A 19,616-nucleotide genomic window follows, 5' to 3' on the forward strand; every position below is an offset into this window, starting at 1 on the left:
AATAACCGTTATTTTGAAAAATAACCGTTGACTTCCTTACTACTTGTTTATGATGGACGCCAACGGTTATGGGGTTTCTAACGTATTTCAACTAATTTCGTGTTCAACAGAAAGGGATTGGGATATAATTTTTGCATGAACCATCTCTTTAACGAAATAGTTTGACCGAAAATGAAAATTTGTTTATCATTTCGGCTATTTAAACGCTTGTTCACAATCATTCATTCATTTTCTTTTCGGCATAGTCACTTTATTAATCTGGGGTCGCCACAGCGGAAAGAACTGCCAACTTATCCAGCATATGTTTTACGGAGCGGATGCCCTTCCAGCTGCAACGCATCACTGGGAAACATCCATACATTCACTCACACACTATGGTCAACCTACCCAATTTACCTGTACCGCATGTCTTTGGACTTGTGGGGGAAACCGGAGCACCCGGAAAACCCACGAGGGAGAACATGGAAACTCCACACAGAAACGCCAACTGACCCAGCTGAGGCTCAAACCAGCGACCTTCTTGCTGTAAGGCAAACATGCTACCCACTCCGCCACCGTGCAGCCCCTACTTGTGCACAGTTTATATTCTTCTGTTGAACACGGTTATTGGAAAAATAGCTGTAAACCATTGACTCCCATAGTACTTGTTTTCCTATTACGGAAGTCAATAGTTATAGGTTTCTTATGTTTTTAGAAATAACTCATAATGGTTTAGAACAATTTGAGGGAGAGTAAGTACCCAGCTGGCAAGGGAGGTCAACACAGCGTCAGATTAACGTTGTACCCCTACATCATGGGGACGTTGTATTTTGTTTGGAAATGAAAATTGGGTTGAACTCAGAACCCAACGTCCAACATAAAATCAACAAAATATCAACGTCTAATGAAGTTACAGCTTGACGTTGTGTGGGCGTTACCACTATGACGTCTATCAGATTTGAGTTGCCATCCCTTAAGAATAAATGTCAGTGCTTGACGTCCATATGACGTTGGTTTAAGATGTTGGATTGATGTTGGATTTTGGTCACTTTCCAACTCAACCAAATATTAGCATCATTTGATTTCATTATTGGGCATCAAAATAACGTTGTCCTTAGGCGTTGGCTAGACATTGAATTTTGGTTACCTGATGTCACAACCTAAATCTAACCTAATATTAATGTCTTATGACGTTGTTTGCCTGCTGAGTAGTGAGTAAATAAAAATTTTTGAGCGAACTATCCCTTAAACAATATAGTTTACCCAAAAATGAAAATTCTGTCATTTAGGCTATTCAAGCTCCACTTGCACACAGACGGGTTTGAGTTTATATTTTTCTATTAAACATGGTTATTTCGAAACCATTGACTCTCATAGTACTTGTTTTTCTTATTATGGACGTCAACGGTTACAGGTTTTTTAACATATTTCAAAATAACTCATTTCGTGTTCAACAGAAAAGGGAGACTCATGAAGTTTTGAAAAATTTTGATGGAGAAGTTTAAGTAGTGAGTTAATTTTCCTTTTTGGATGAACTATCCCTTTAACGAATTAGTTCACCTGAAAAATTTAAATTCTGTTAGCATTTACTTACATTTCACTTGTCTCAAAGCTGTTTGAGTTTTATTTTTTCTGTTTAACTCAAAGTAGTGTGTGTGTGTGTGTGTGTGTGTGTGTGTGTGTGTGTGTGTGTGTGTGTGTGTGTGTGTGTGTGTGTGTGTGTGTGTGTTTTTTAACCTCAAACTATTGACTCCTATAGTATTTGTTTTTACTACTATTGTAGTCAGTGGTTATACTTTTCAAAATATCTTATTTCGTGTTCAATAGAAGAAAGAAACTTTAAAGGTTTAAAATATTAGCAATATTAGCAAATATTATATTTATATAGTATATTTATTGAGTGTAATTTTAGTTTATGGTGAACTGTCCCTTAAGACAGGAGATCTTAATTGCAATGCTATTCATATCAATATTATAAATACAAAATTCCTACTGGAATACCCTCAGTTGTAATTTGGGACCAACATTAGGAAATGAGATAATCTTGGATTATTATAATCCTGTTGAATATTGTGTAATCTTTATCAGAAGTCTATTTGTGTTGTCGCTATACTGCTGCATGAAAACAAATGCTTTTTCATGAGAGTCCTATTGAGAAGTAGATGTTCTTAAAGAGATAGTTCACCCAAAAATGAAAATTCTGTCATCATCTATTCACCCTTTTTTGTGTCAAACCTTTGAGTTTCTTTCTTCTGTTGAACACAAAAGAAGATATTTAGAAAAATGTTTGAAACCTGTAACCAGTGACTTCCATACAATTTGAATGTCATGTTGAACTATCCCTTTGAAGGCTACTTTTTAGATTTTAGGTTGTTACAAACCCCTGATGTTAGTCTAGGGGATGGTGGGGTTTGACATTCAGGTGTAATTAAAATATATTCATACAAACAGTGAATAAGTGCAAAAGACAACCAAAATAATACCTAAATTGTGATTTTATTTATATTTCCCAAAAGTGAACAAAAACGAATAAATCCAAAATAAAGAAAATAAAGTAAGGCAAAATATACGATTTACAATATTTACAACACTGAAACAAATACAAAGACAGGAGAGCTGGCAGAAGGGACGTGGGCGGCGCTAAAGGAACGAAAAGAAACAAAACCCAAACTAAATCTAAGTTCCCAGAAGCATCTAGCTAGCTAACTAACTATGTGAAACAAAATAATTAGCACGCGAAGAGTCTTCCGAGTCCTGACTGTCTACTCTATCTATCTATCCAAAAGAACAAGGGGTGGCGCTCGCCCCTAACCTAATGTACTATACAGAAGAGTAGTCCTAAGTGTTGCAAAATGTATGTCACGTGACCTTCTTACCTGTCCGCTTCATCCAAGCCTCGTAAACAACGTTAAACAGAGAAATGGAGGGATCTACAAATAACGGACGGATAACGTGCACACAGAAACGGGCAACAACAAAATACACAGTTAGACGGGTTTTTTCGTAACGCAACGCAACAAGAAAACAAGACAAGAAAGGGAAAAGAGAGAGGGCTGGTGAGTGGTCTGGCGCGCGCTTTTATCATGGGTGGTCTTTGCTTATTGGATGTGACGTAAGAATGACGTAACTGGGGGAGAAATGACTGACAGCTGAATAGACCAATGAACGGAACCTGTGAATAATGAAAGCAGATATGGGAGAGCAGAGCGAGAGAAAACAAACAGAGCACAAATAACACAAATATGTAACATAGGTTGTCTCATATTAGGGATCTTTTGGTATTGTTCCAAATAACGATCAACCTTATTTGGCATATTACAACAAAAACAATGGTCATTAAGCAAATAATCAATGCATTCCACATTTTACAGTTTCCTGTACAGTTTACAGTTTAAACCATGAAAGTTAATGATATAATACATTTTATGAATCTGAATATACAGTTGAAGTCAAAATTATTAGCCCCCCTTTAGTTTTTTTTTCTAACTTACCTAATTAACCTAGTTAAGCCTTTAAATGTCACTTTAAGCTGAATATTAGCATCTTGAAGAATATCTAGTCTAATATTATGTGCTGTCATCATGGCAAAGATAAAAGAAATGAGTTATTAGAAATGAGTTATTAAAACTATTATGTTTAGAAATGTGTTGAAGAAATCTGCTCTCTCTTAAACAGAAATTGAGGAAAAAATATAATTAAAAATAAAATCACATTTTAAAACTTTTACAACAGTATTATTATTTGCACTTTAAAACACCCTTGCAAATATTTGCCTTTACAGGCCCCCAAAAAGTTCAAGTAAATTCATAAAACATTTTCAGTTTTTGGTTGAAGATGGTGTCATGTAAACAGCCTCTTACTGTAGGTTCTATTGTGTTAAATGTAATGAAGCCCCACAAGCTTTTTGAATCTGTGATATTTCCTAAAGCAAGAAAAGATATTGTAGACAGTTGTATCTTAAGTGTAACTGAAGTACATGATTGCCCATGGCTCGCAAAACTTCTTGGTTGAAGTCCCGGGGCTATTATGTTTTTTAGTCACGCTACCAAAAATTCATTCTGCCCATCGGAGTCTCTTAATGAGAGGAAAAATATAGCCTACTGTAGGGCTGTGCGATTAATCGAAATCGAATCGCAATTGGAAAGGTTGCGATTGGTTAATTGGAGGCTGCAATACGAAATATATATGTATTATTTAATTTCCCCCGCTCAGAGCAAATGCGTGTGTGACAGTCTTACTAACCAACTGAGTGAGCACACTTTCGTTCTGCCCAATCAGATTGCGCAACATAACCACGCCCATAAATAAAAAAAAAGAAAATTGCTGACAAGTGGGATTATGGTGTCTGCTGCCTCAGAAGCATTAATGGACAAATTAATATCAAGGACAAACATCATTTACATATGAGAATATTTTGGTTTCAAAGTTACAGACACCGAACAAAAAGAGGAAATGTGAAGCTTAAAAAGCTTAAATTAAAATCAGCTTGAAACTTGAATTAAATCGTAAATCCAATCGCAATCTCTGTCAAAAATATCGCAATTAGATATTTTCCCCAAATCGCACACAGCCCTAGCCTACTGTATATCAGATTTTGCCTTTACTTGTCCTGTGGCTGCTGTTGCTGCATGCTGGTGGTAGTGTGGAGAGATCCCCCTCATGATTATGAAGCGCTTTGGGTGTATAGACATACAAGAAAAATGCGCTATATATATAAATAAACATTACTTACTTACTTACAAATTATATGTAATGTGAATTTCATGCATTGAAGAGCCACTAAAAGAACAGGTACTTCAATACCAAGTTGATAACAAAAACAAAACTAACGATAAATACAATTAAAAATTAAAATAAATAATTAATAAAAATGAATATTTAATAAATAAATAAATAAATATATATATATATATATATATATATATATATATATATATATATATATATATATATATATATATATATATATATATATATATATATTAAATAAATAAATAAAAACTAAATAAATAAATAAAATACATGTAAAATAAATAAATGAAAATAAATAAATAAACAAATAAAATCAAATATATTAAATAAATAAATAAAATAAAAGTAAATAAAATAAAATATGGTTATTTTTAAAAATATATGTGTAGCCTATTATATTAGCCATTACTTTTTATTTAGTCATTGTTTGTTTTTTTAGATAAATGAAAAATATTGAAATAAAATAGTTATAATTTAAATAAAATAACAATAATAAAAAATAAAAGTAAATATTTATTTTATATTCGGGTCACTTGAAATTTTTTTCTGACTACCAAAAACTGAAAAACCTTGAATGAAAGGCTACCAGGTATTTAAGAAATGTTGCAAGCCCTGTCGCCTGTTGGTTGGATGCAGAGAATGCAGCCTTAGAAATGTATTTTTGTGTGTGTGTGTGTGTGTGTGTGTGTGTGTGTTTTATTAAACCATTGTCCAGCTTTTTTTCTTTTTTATCACATGGGTTGAACTGACCCATGTATAGTAGTAACCCTGAGTGATTATGTGTGTGTTGTCTGGAGTTTGGTGTCAGTGGATGAATGTAAAATGGGTCATGATGCCAGTGTGTTTGTACGTTTGCCTCATGCGAGCAGGAAATGGGCCAGAACAGCTGAAGGGAAAACCAACTGTATCATCATCCCATTACCATGCTCTGCTCGTCCTCTCTAATCAGATGGATTTTTTTATTATATAAAATGAGCACAATTTATAATTTCAGAGTTCAGCCAGGTTACCACATCAGTCAAATGCCTTATAATGCAGTTACTTTCTTTAAGTGTTTTTCCTTCCCTGTTGGCTATACAGTTGAAGTCAAAATGATTCCCCCTCCTGTGAATTAGTTTTTTCAAATATTTCCCAAATGATGTTTAACAGATTCAGGAATTTTTCACAGTATTTCCTATAATGTATTTTCTTCTTGAGAAAGTTCGATTTGTTTTATTTCAGCTAGAATAAAAGCAGTTTTTAATGACTTTAACACCATTTTAAGGTCAATATTATTAGCCCTCTTCAATTGTCTACAAAACAAACCACAGTTATACTTGCCTAATTATGCTGACTTTAATGTAATTAACCTAGTTAAGCCTTTTAACGTCACTCTAAGCTTAATACTAGTATCTAGTCAAATATTATGTGCTGTCAACATGGTAAAGATAAAAGAAATCAGTTATTAGAAATCACTTATTAAAACTTTTGTGTTTAGAAATGTGCTGAAAAAAATCTTCTTTCCGTTAAACAAAAATTGGGGAAAAATATACAGGGCAGGCTAATAATTCTTCAACTGTACAGTATATGAATATTAGTTTTATTTTGTTTAGTATAATCAGTTATTAATATAATAATTTAGTTTCCACGTTGTGTTTGATCCACATAATAAAGCATAATAAGCATGTTTCTTAGCATTATAATGAATTAAACTCTCTTAGCAAACTCTTAAAAATGAAATAGGGTAATGATCATAGCCACAATGCTAATTCCAGAAATATATATCTTGAGCACCATCTCATCACATTTTAAACATGAAGAATTACTAATGCTTTGCTTCTAAGACTTTACACACCTGAAACTTGTCTATATCACTGCTGCTCTTATAGTTGTGTAAATTGCTTCCTTGTCCTCATTTGTAAGTCGCTTTGGATAAAAGCATCTGCTAAATGACTAAATGTAAATGTAAATGAAGAATTGTAGAGGTTTGAGTATGATTTGATTGCTAAATGCTTCAAACCATGTCCACACTTATTTTTAGTTTAAAAAATGATAATTTTTAATCAGCCAATCACATGGCAGCAACTCAATGCATTTAAGCATGTAGACATGGTCAAGACGAACTGCTGCAGTTCAAACCGAGAACCTTTGAACATGGCATGGTCGATGGTGCCAGGTGGGCTGGTCTGAGTATTTCAGAAACTGCTGATCAACTGGGATTTTCATGCACAACCATCTCTAGGGTTTACAGAGAATGGTCCGACAAAGAGGAAATATCCAGTGAGCGGCAGTTCTGTGGGGACAAATACCTTGTTGATGCCAGAGGTCAGAGGAGAATGGCCAGACTGGTTCCAGCTGATAGAAAGGCAACAGTAACTCAAATAAGCACTCGTTACAACCGAGGTCTGCAGAAGAGCATCTCTGAACACACAACACGTCCAACCTTGAGACGGATGGGCTACAGCAGCAGAAGACCACACCGGGTGCCGCTCCTGTCAGCTAAGAACAGAAAACTGAGGCTACAATTCACACCCGCTCACCAAAACTGGACAATAGAAGATTGGAGAAACGTTGCCTGGTCTGATGAGTCTCCATTTCTGCTGCCACATTCGGATGGTCGGGTCAGAATTTGGCCTCAACAACATGAAAGCATGGATCCATCCTGCCTTGTATCAACAGTTCAGGCTGGTGGTGGTGGTGTAATGGTGTGGGGAATATTTTCTTGGCACACTTTGGGTCCATTAGGACCAATTGAGCATCGTGTCAATGCCACAGCCTACCTGAGTATTGTTGCTGACCGTGTCCATCCCTTTATGACCACAGTGTACCCATCTTCTGAAGGCTACTTCCAGCAGGATAACGCACCATGTCATAAAGCCTGAATCATCTCAGACTGGTTTCTTGAACATGACAATAAGTTCACTGTGCTCAAATGGCCTCAACAGTCACCAGAGCTCAATCCAATAGAGCACCTTTGGGATGTGGTGGAATTGGAGATTCACATCATGGATGTGCAGCCAACAAATCTGCCGCAACTGTGTGATGCTATCATGTCAATATGGAACAAAATCTCTGAGGAATATTTCCAGTATCTTGTTGAATCTCTGCCATGAAGGATTAAGGCGGTTCTGAAGGCAAAAGGGGGTCCAACCTGGTACTAGAAAGGTGTACCTAATAAAGTGGCCGATGAGTGTATCTGGATGGTATGTTGAAATGAGGCCATTCATATCTTTTCAAATGTATCGGGAATAGTGTATACGTAGTCTCAGTGCTAGCAAAAAGTGCTGAATACCCATTTTAAAATATTGACGAGTCACGACTCTCATCATCTCCCTGCAACATATTTAATAAATGCAAATACAGGATAAACTGGCTATTAAACTTGACTTCATCCTTCACAAAATACCCCATCATTCTAACACAGCGGCAGGCAGCAGATTTTGCTCTGGCAAGCAGCACAGAATATTGTCTTATTATATCACTGAGTGTGTTTTGCACTTTGTGTTTATTTCTGTAATAAGTGACGAGTTAAATATACAAATGAACTGAAACATCAGTGTGAACATCCACTAAATATATGCAGCAGCTAATGTAAATGTGTGCAGGCTTGGTGGTAATCAGTGCAGTTCAGTGTGTGAGATGTGTTGTACTTGCTAGAATGCCAAGCTCTAAGATTAATTAGATAAAAAAAAATGCTGTTTGCCATTGGAATTATCAAGTAAGCAAAGTAATATACTGAGCACATATATTATACATTCAGAGGGATCCATAAGTATAATGAGGTCAGATGACTAATTTAGGATGTCTGTGGACAGATGGAAAGGTGAAATCAGATTATTGCCTCGCATGAATATAGATATATTTTAATTTAGCATCCAGTGGCCACAGTGTGCACTTTTGTGATTCAATGGTTTCTGGGTTAATATGGTATTAGTGACAGTGGTTTTACAGTGTGCCGTCGAGGCGCTTGTATCATCATAGACATATTTAGTCCCAAACTGCTTGGCTGAAAGCCGATTTTATACACAAACCAACCAAACTCATTTGAATCTGTACGTCCAGAATGGAATACATGATACTTGATAATGAATAATACAATTTCACTACATAGAAATAACATATGAGCACTATTGTTTTATTGTTGTAAACACACTCTCTGAATCTTTCTGAATTTTATACAGAAATAAACCAAGCTCATTTGAACCTGATGTTCATAAATGAATGTTGATAACAATATGATATACTCATGAACATTGCTAGGCCTATTTTAGGGGGGTTGTAGCCCCCCATATTTCTATTTAGCCGCCCCAAAAACTTTCAACCCCTTTGTGGCCCAAGTCTGGCATAGACACTATCAGACAGATCTGGTTGAGATCTGACTTGATCAGACAGATCTGTCTACAGTATAGGCCTTGCCTTCATCAGGGTGACAACATACAGGAGCAAATGAAGTTTGCCATAACAAACTAACAGACACAAACACCTAGGCCTACACATAATTTAAAAAAAAGGTTGAATAATTTTACATTTAACCCCATAGAGAAAAATGCGTCAGTCAGCCCTAAGGGTTTTGGAGATTTGGCACAGCAGTGGCCAGTTATCTTCTCACTGATGCAGAGATTGAGCCGAAAGTGCCACATTGTAGCCAGACTTAGAGCAAAAGTGCTTGCTTTGTGGGTAGGTTCATTTTAAAGAGGATGTGGAAGTAAGATATTCTCAGGTTTACAGTGTTTGGATGTCTCCATATGTTTGGGATGAACTGAGCTTCATTGAAGGGACTGAGCATCAGTAATCTCACAGATTTTGCTGTCAAACATTCACTGTAAATCCAAAATATCTGGTCGCCATCTAAAGCTGTAAATCTCAGACTTTGCTTGTCAGAAAGATTAACCAGTTCGTCAACTGGTACAGATTACATAATCAAGATTATCTTCCATTGCCAGTAAGATGCTAGCGAGTAGAAAAACAGAAAGTGGACTGGTCCCCACAATGATGGCTAGGACATTTATAATATAATATACAGAAGAATCATTTTTTGCAGTGAAATACGGTACACTTACTGGCCACTTTATTAGGTACACCTGTCCAACTGCTCGTTGCCGCACATTTCTAATCAGCCAATCACATGGCAGCAACTCAATAACAGCAATCCAACCGAGTACTAGTAAGTTGTACCTAATAAAGTGGCCGTTAAGTTTATAATTAAATTTCAATTTTATATAATTCAAACTATTTAAAACACTGCACCCACGGCTAATTAAAATGACCATTATGGTAACACTTTTGCAAAAGAAAAAGGGAAAAAAGAGAGATTTTAATGCTAGCATTATTCATGCATTTTTCAAATTAATAAGAGTGCTGAACAGCAGTTTTCGTAGAAACATACAATAAACCTATCCCTAAATCATCCCATATAAAAATACTATAGTCATTTATAGTAAATACTGTTTTTGAACCATACTATTGTAAGGTACTTGAATTAATCTGTTTTGGTAATTGTATACTTGCTAAGGCAACACAACAACTATAGTAATATAAGCAAATCACCCAATACTGTAGTTTTCTACAACTATAATCATTATACTACAATACACTACAGTTTACTGTAGTAAAAATCAAAGTATACTACAGTATTTATTACAGTTTATCACCTCACTATAGTTCATACTAAACTATGCTGCAGCATTCACTAAAAAGTGTTGCAAATACTCTAATATACAGAGTTTAATACACTTTAGTAGTTCAAAATGCTATTTACTATAAATTACTATAGTATAATGTCATGTGGAAACCATTAATGTTAGACAAATGCAATGCAAATGCATTTTCCGAAGCAACCATGTAAGTTTAACTGTGTTTTTAAAGTTTTAAACTCACACCGCTTTTGCTATGTTACCAGGTGAGCTACAGAGCAAGTTTACAGTGTTAGAGAGACATTACTATTAGTTTACTAATCATGCGCTACAGTAAAAGTAATAAGTTTAAATGATAAAAGTATTACAAAATGAAAATTTCAGCTGAACATGGCAGTGAATCATATGATTTTTGGAAAGTTGCACAAATGTCGCAATAGCGCATGTAGAAAAAATGAAAGACAGCAGTATTTTCCACTACAGTATACAGTGAACATCTGTGACGCTCTCTCTGTCCTCATCTCACTGTGCTTATCAATGCTTTCAGTATGTACTGTGGTTATGTGGAAAATGGCTACAGATGTATTATAGATCCTTTATAATCAATAGAGCTTTCTCACTGGCAGTGTCTACTAAGGTCATTGTGGAATCATTTTCTATTCTGCACAGCACAGCTACTCTGCTTTATTGTGCCCGTCTGTCTGGAAGTCAGATTATTCTATTTACAACCCCTGTTTGTGTAAATTGCCTGCTGCGCAATGTACTTTAATCCTTCAGTTTTTTATGTAACCTTCTCTCAGAGCCAGATTGGGATTTTCAGACATCGTCAAGCTCATAATTGTAGTAAATACGGATGATTCGTGGTTGCAAAAATACTTGATGTACAAAAACAATTGTCAAATCGACTTTACCAGACATGTCACCACATTTCTTTTGTGGAAAAAAAATTTGCTTGATTGCTTTAAATGAGCACTTGTAGAGTACTTTACTCTATTTATTAAATATATATTAAACAAGCTTTAAATGGAGGTGTATTAATGTTAATGAAATAAATTGTCACATAAGGGTACCTAAAAGGCCCGTTTCCACTGAGTGGTACGGTACGGTTCGGTTTGGTTTGGTACGCTTTTATAGCCATTTCTATTGTCAAAAAGCGTACCGAACCGTATCGTACCACTTTTTCGGCACCCTTTCGAAAGGGTACCAGACACGAGAAAGGGTACCAAAAGGCGGAGCTAGACGTGCAGCTGAACGCTATTGGTTTACAGAGATACGTCATTCGCTTACGCAACAAGCCAGAATGAAAACAAAAAAAAAACGCCATATTTAAAATACACGCACAGCCGAGAGATTACAGCGGAATTATTTATACATATAATAACGAGCCATGGTTGATCTGGGCTCAAACAAACCTTGTCGTCGTCTGGATGAACAGCCACAAAGCCATGGAGTAGAGCAGATTTACCCTGTGCCGCGTAGTTTTTTTACGAGGCAGTCTGAAGTGCAAGCGGTTTCGCTTTCTTCCTTGCGCTCGCCGCGCGTCTATATCTGAAATAACTAACTTCTTGAGCTGATGATAATAACCTGTGCTTGATTATTGACGTGCTTTTGAAACCCGATCCTGTCAGACACTGACAAACGCGAGAGTGAAGCGCGAAGAAACAAAGGAGAAGCCGGAGAAAAAGGAGCACATTATTTTTTCAGCAAACGTGAACAAAATACCTTGTTTAACTGTTATTGTTATCACCTTTTGGACTAATATGAACTCAGAATAATTGAATTGTTCTCTAACAGAGGCTACATGTGCTGCTGAATATTATAGACACAGATAAGAGGTTTACACTGACTGTAGGCTATATTTTGTGTTGTTTTTGAACCTAAATACTGACGAAATGTCTGCTGTGTGTAGTTCTTCTGTAATTGATAACATATCAAAGACTGTAAGGGGCTGTATGTGTTTATATATCTTCATTTATTTAGTTATTTAATATAATTACAAACGTTACAGTAGGCTGTTTCACACTGTCATTGATCTGTAGTTATAATCAACTCATGTTCATAGAAAAGTTAGTAATAAACATTTATACACAAGTATTTATGTGTGTAAAGCATCTGTTTTGTGAGAAGTGCTTTTCATATGATATGTGAGCGACCTGTACAGCTTTACTGTAGACATTTCCTCCAGCGAGAATGACGTCGACTGAAACTTTCTGTCGTACACCACGCTCACCAAAAGGGTACCCTTGGTAGTGGAAACGCAAGCTTGATAAAGGTGACCCGTTCCAAACCGAAACGTACCGTACCATACCAGTCAGCGGAAACGAGCCAAAAGAGAGAACACTTGTTAATAATGTTGAATCAAAAGTTTTAAAGAACTGTTTCAATTATATTTTGCTTTATATGAATAAACTAGGAGTTCACAGTTAAGGATACACCTTCAAAGATCGCAACAGTCAGTTCTTGCACTACAAAAACATAGTTAAACATACATTTGACTGCAGTTTTTGGGTAAAATGAACACTAGGGGGCAGCATGACGCCAATATCTTCGCTCCTTTTCACGCTAATGATATTTACAGGGATATATAATCGATGAACAAAGGATTTTTTTGTACAGTTCTTTCCACAACACCTAATATGTACAGTACCACAAAATATCTTTGTAGCGAGTGTGCAGGACAGAAAGCCATGGGAACGGGATGAGGCCGGTATTTAAGTGATAATGTGAAGCACCGCACACCAGCCTCGAGTCCCACGGAGGAGTTCTGGATAATTAAAGGAGGACAGACAACAGTGGAAGACAAGAAAGGACCAGGAACACACTTCCACAAAGAGATAAAAGCAATGGTAAAACTATTGTCGCAGTTCACTTTTTTCTTACGGCTGCTTTTGAAAACACTATTGGTTGGGTTCAGCGAAGGGTTTAGCTCAGTGGTTCGCTAGCTGATCTGAATGACAAACCTTGCCTTCTACTGGATGTGTACAAGAAGGATGGATATCTGAAACACATGGGCAATATGGGTGATCGCCCAGGGTGGCATCTTGCGGGGGTGGGGTATTTGGGGGTTGGCATGAGACCCCACGCCCCCACAACCCGTCCACTCCACAGATTTGTCCAGGGATTAACCAACCCCCCCCCCCCACCCCGCTCTTCACTTTCGTCCGTGACATCATCCACCCCCCTCTTCACTTTCGTCCGCGACTCACGCGACCACTCTTTTCCACAACTCCCCCAAGGAACGCCAGTTCAGCTTGCTCCAGCCCTGAACATACAACAAAACCTACCCTAAGTAATGCATTTCAGATTCGCAAAAATGTAGACAGCGCCCTCTAGCGGATGTATCATCTAAAAGGGCAACAAAACATATCAGGAGCAATGAATTTGTAGGCTGTAGGCTGAGGAATGTATTTCCAATCCACCTGGGCTGAAAAATGTTACTGAAGAAAAAAAACAGGTCCCAATTTATATGAAGTGGCCTTAACTACAATATACTTAAATAAAAATATTATTACAATGTACTTAATGTGTCCATAATGAATAGCAGAACACTTCTAGTGCTATTAAGTTGGGATATAGGTAGGGTTAGGGACAGGTTTGGTTAGGAGTGGGTTAAGGTGTAAGGGATGGTCAACAGCGTACTTACAGAAATTAATTAGAGATGTAATTACATGCACATATTTAATTAAGCATAAGTACAATGTAAAACACGTATTTACACAATAAGCACATTGTAATTAATTACTGATTTCAGTGTAAGTACATATATGTGAAATCCACTTTAAAACCAAAACATACACAGAGAGTAAATTAATGGCACATTTCAATGTTGTGAACTATCCCTTTAAGATGTTCTTAGTTTCTTCTATTTAATTTTTTTCATTATTCTTATTGCTTGAAATCCTTCATGCATTCTTGTAGGCCTACCACCAGCACAATTGTCTTGTGTGTCCTATTTTTAGTAGATTCGGGCGACTGCGGCGTTGTATCGACAGCTGTTTGGACAGATTAAATCCAGAAACTGAATCTGAAGAGACAAGTGTCACAGTTTTCATCTCTTAATCACTGCTGTACCTCATCATCATCATCATCATAATCATTGACAAGCTGTTAATCACCTCTGCGTAGTCTGTTTATGTAATGAAGGTCTCCACGAGTTGAGTGTTTCTGACTGCCGAAGAAGACTCTGTGAAGCGCGGTCGGCTCCAGCAACAGCCTCTTTTGTTTAGTGTTTTCAGCAGCCCAGATTTAGCATCTCTGCTTGTGTGACACAGCATGTGTGTGTGTGGGAGACGCACGTGTAGTCAAGGCAACTCTTGGCTGTGCTGTCAGTGGAGCAGATTCATGAACAGCATGTGTAAGTCCTGCTTCGTTACAGTGGACTCTTCTGCACAGTTAAATGCTAGGACAAGAAAAAACTCTATCTAAACATAGCACCTAGCTAACAGCATCAACTATGTAAAGTCATGCTAACATTGTCAATCCATTATCTATCTATCTATCTATCTATCTATCTATCTATCTATCTATCTATCTATCTATCTATCTATCTATCTATCTATCTATCTATCTATCTATCTATCTATCTATCTATCTATCTATCTATCTATCTATCTATCTATCTATCTATCTATCTATCTATCTATCTATCTATCTATCTATCTGACAGCATTAACAATGTAAAATCATGCTAACATTGTCTATCTATCTATCTATCTATCTATCTATCTATCTATCTATCTATCTATCTATCTATCTATCTATCTATCTATCTATCTATCTATCTATCTATCTATCTATCTATCTATCTATCTATCTATCTATCTATCTATCTATCTATCTATCTATCTCTATCTATCTGACAGCATTAACAATGTAAAATCATGCTAACATTGTCAATCAATCTATCTATCTATCTATCTATCTATCTATCTATCTATCTATCTATCTATCTATCTATCTATCTATCTATCTATCTATCTATCTATCTATCTATCTATCTATCTATCTATCTATCTATCTATCTATCTATCTATCTATCTGACAGCATTAACAATGTAAAATCATGCTAACATTGTCTATCTATCTATCTATCTATCTATCTATCTATCTATCTATCTATCTATCTATCTATCTATCTATCTATCTATCTATCTATCTATCTATCTATCTATCTATCTATCTATCTATCTATCTATCTATCTATCTGACAGCATTAACAATGTAAAATCATGCTAACATTGTCAATCAATCAATCAATCAATCAATCAATCTATCTATCTATCTATCTATCTATCTATCTATCTATCTATCTATCTATCTATCTATCTATCTATCTATCTATCTATCTATCTATCTATCTATCTATCTATCTATCTATCTATCTGACAGCATTAACAATGTAAAATCATGCTAACATTGTCTATCTATCTATCTATCTATCTATCTATCTATCTATCTATCTATCTATCTATCTATCTATCTATCTATCTATCTATCTATCTATCTATCTATCTATCTATCTATCTATCTATCTATCTATCTATCTCTATCTATCTGACAGCATTAACAATGTAAAATCATGCTAACATTGTCAATCAATCTATCTATCTATCTATCTATCTATCTATCTATCTATCTATCTATCTATCTATCTATCTATCTATCTATCTATCTATCTATCTATCTATCTATCTATCTATCTACCTATCTATCTATCTATCTATCTATCTATCTATCTATCTATCTATCTATCTATCTATCTATCTATCTATCTATCTATCTATCTATCTATCTATCTATCTATCTATCTATCTATCTGACAGCATTAACAATGTAAAATCATGCTAACATTGTCTATCTATCTATCTATCTATCTATCTATCTATCTATCTATCTATCTATCTATCTATCTATCTATCTATCTATCTATCTATCTATCTATCTATCTGACAGCATTAACAATGTAAAATCATGCTAACATTGTCTATCTATCTATCTATCTATCTATCTATCTATCTATCTATCTATCTATCTATCTATCTATCTATCTATCTATCTATCTATCTATCTATCTATCTATCTATCTATCTATCTATCTATCTATCTATCTATCTATCTAAGCATCTATCTGACAGCATTAATCATGCTAGACATGCTAACATTGTTAGCATGTTTAAAAACATTTCACATGTTAATTCATGCTAACAATGTTAAAAATGCTAGCAAAACACTACTAACGATAGCAGTGACATATTAAAACATAATAATAATGCAAATAATTCAAATAACGCTAGCAACATGCTAAAACACCATATTTAGCATACTAACTAAATCATGCGGACAGCTTAAAACATTAGCCATATGCTAATCCACATGAAATAAAATATTATAGTAATTTATAGTCAATACAATTGTGTTTTTGAACCATACTATTGTATACTGTTTATAATAATATAACAACACTTTGTTTATGGATGCTACAGCATACTGTGGTAGCTATTAACTATAAGGAAGTGATAAACTGTACTGTAGTATACTTTAGTACCTGTGGTGTATAGTATAACAGACTTGGTTGTGGAAAACTGCAATATTTGGTCTTTTGTTTAGCATTACTGTAGTTGGTTTATCGCAATAGCAACTATAGAATTATCACAAGTTTAGATTTAAATCAAGTACTTCAGTATAGTGTGGTTTAAAAGCACTACATTTACTATAAATTACTATAGTATTTTTTAATGTAAAAATTATGTTGTGAAGACAATTTAACCCGAAACATGGTAATCAGCAACATGCTAGTTGCACTAAAAAACGTTTCACGTATTTAGCAAAAAGCGGCATTTAACATGGTAAACTTGGCATATTTACATATACATTAACATTTGCATTACTTGCATTTCTAAAGGTCCTGTGAAGTGCTTTAAAATGGGGATTTGTTATTCAATGTTTGATGTAATCTCAACCGACAAATGAAGAGAGGGTGGATATAAATGATCCCCTCTCCCTTATATTATATTATTATATTATTATATTATATTAGAGAGCATTTGATCACGATATAATACGAAACTGAAGTATGAGGTGATGTGAAAAAATCGTTGATCTGTTTAGGCGTAAGTGACAAACCACAAGCTTTACATGTTTATATCAGTTTTATATCTTCGAAATGTGAATTTATGTAGATTTTGCATGTTCTCCCCATGTCCCCACAGTCCAAACAAATGCGCTATAGGTGAATTGAATAAACTAAATTGGCCTTAGTGTATGAGTGTGTATGTGTGTGTGTGTGAATGAGTGTGTATGGGTGTTTCCCAGTACTGGTTTGTGGCTGGAAGGGCATGCGCTGCATAAAACATATGCTGAAATAGTTGGTGGTTCATTCCGCTGTGGTGACCCCTGAAATAGAGACTTTGTATTTTTCATATGGGCTGGTAACAATCAAATAAAGGTCCTGCTGTAATTTTAACAGAGCTACTTGGAATTTATAATTGAATTTATAATTGGCTACTTATAATTGTATCGTTTATAATCGTTTTTTCTTGGCATAGTATTGTCTGAGTATTATATTCAGTGTCTCCAGGTTGTCTACTGACAAGCAAAAGGAAGCTTCTTACCCTACTGTAAAACATTATACATTGGGAATGCAGATTCCACTTGGAAATTTGAAAATTCGAGGAAAAAAGGATGCTAAATTGTCTGAAGCTCAAGGGATATGTTTGTTTTACAGGTCATAGCGTTACAATTTAAGTCATAAGAATGCAAGTGTTCATGCTGAGTTGCTCCTCTGTCATTACCAGTGTTGTAATAGGAATTTTGCCATTTATATCCACAGGTATTCCGACTGCAAGGATAATGAGGAAAAGACGGAGCTGGAAACGTCAGTGTAACTCGAAGTGATGGATAATACGAGTGTTTGAGGATCCCCTACTTCTGACTCAATGGCAAAGAAAGGCCGCGCCAAGGGCGAGAAGCCTGAGGCGCTCATCTCTGCCCTGCAGGCAGCCAATGAAGATCTCAGGTCCAAATTAACTGATATACAGATTGAACTGCATCAAGAAAAATGCAAGGTGAGCAAACAACATTCATACATTCATCCTTTAAAGGGGACCTATTATGCAAAAATCACTTATATAAGGGGTTTAAACACAGTGGTGTGGCAGCAGTCTGTGAATATAAGCAGCTGCTAATGATAGAAAATTATTATTTGTATTTTTTATGAACACAGGTGATAAAAGCAGTCTGCAGAAACACTTTGATTGACATTCTCCCTTTGTACGTGTCATCAGAGGGCGAAAGCCCCGCCCACTAGTGGCAATCTCTCCCTCATTAGCATAAGTAGTTAGTCTTGTTTTCGAATCTGCCACTATGCTGACACACAGGCATTTGTAGCTCCGCCCTCTTTTGAAAAGAGCACAATCTCATTAGAATTTAAAGCGACAGTTATCAAAACTCCACAATTTGTCTCAAAGCCTAAAAGGGCCAAACGTTGTATATCCAAACATTTAATATAATCGTTTTAAATAATCATGATTACAATTACGTTATATTAGTGATCATGATTTTTCCCATAATCGAGCTAACTTCTTGTGACCTTCTCGTCTGCAGGTGACCAAGCTGGAGCGCGAGAAGGTGCAGGAGGGCAAGCGTATCCGCGAGCAGGAGCAGCATCGGCACACTGTGACTCTGACGGAGCAGCGGGCCCGATGGCACGAGGAGAAACTGAAGGAGCTCGCCGCGCTCAGGGAGTCGCTAACACGCCAGCACGAGCAGGAATTAGCCCGAAACGCCAAGATTAAAGAGGGCGAGATCCAGCGCTTGAGGACTGCTCTTAGTGCACTGCGCGACGGCAGCGGGGAGAAAGTGCGTACCGCGCTGACTTTAGAGGCCCGAGAGGAGGCCCGGCGATTCTTTGACCAGGAGCGTGTGAAACTGCTGCAAGAGATCGCCGAGCTGAAGTCTGTCAAACGGCAGAAGGATGAAGCGCTTAGTACTATGATTATTGCTGATAAGATGAAGGCAGGAGACTTGCGCACTGAACATCAAGCGCACCAGGAGCAAATTACCAAGATCAAGTGGGACTGCGAGCGAGATATTCGCCGATTGGTAGGTTGAGTTATATTCTTGAGGCATACATCCTACAGTCCTGCACAGTGCCCAAAGGGATTTTAAGCCAATCTCCTTGTAGAATAGTGGCCAGGTGCTGATGGAGGAAAGTGTTTCCTGACTCGTTCCTCCAAAACACCCCATAGTAGCTTAATGATATTTAGATCATGTGAC

At 36.2% G+C, this 19,616-nt stretch overlaps 1 protein-coding gene across 2 annotated transcripts in view; it reads left to right on the top strand.

The window, feature by feature from the left end:
• The window catches only part of jakmip2 (janus kinase and microtubule interacting protein 2), a 62,572-nt gene that overhangs the window by 719 nt on the left and 42,237 nt on the right, over positions 1–19,616 (top strand). For both annotated transcript variants that reach the window (XM_056446624.1, XM_056446625.1), the window contains exons 2-3: positions 18,172–18,406; positions 18,945–19,442. In XM_056446624.1, coding sequence (XP_056302599.1) covers positions 18,278–18,406; positions 18,945–19,442 — 627 coding nt within the window. In that variant the 5' untranslated portion in view covers positions 18,172–18,277. The remainder of the gene's footprint in view (positions 1–18,171; positions 18,407–18,944; positions 19,443–19,616) is intronic.

Source organism: Danio aesculapii, chromosome 21 (genome assembly GCF_903798145.1).
Source record: "Danio aesculapii chromosome 21, fDanAes4.1, whole genome shotgun sequence".
Taxonomy (NCBI): Eukaryota; Metazoa; Chordata; class Actinopteri; order Cypriniformes; family Danionidae; genus Danio; species Danio aesculapii.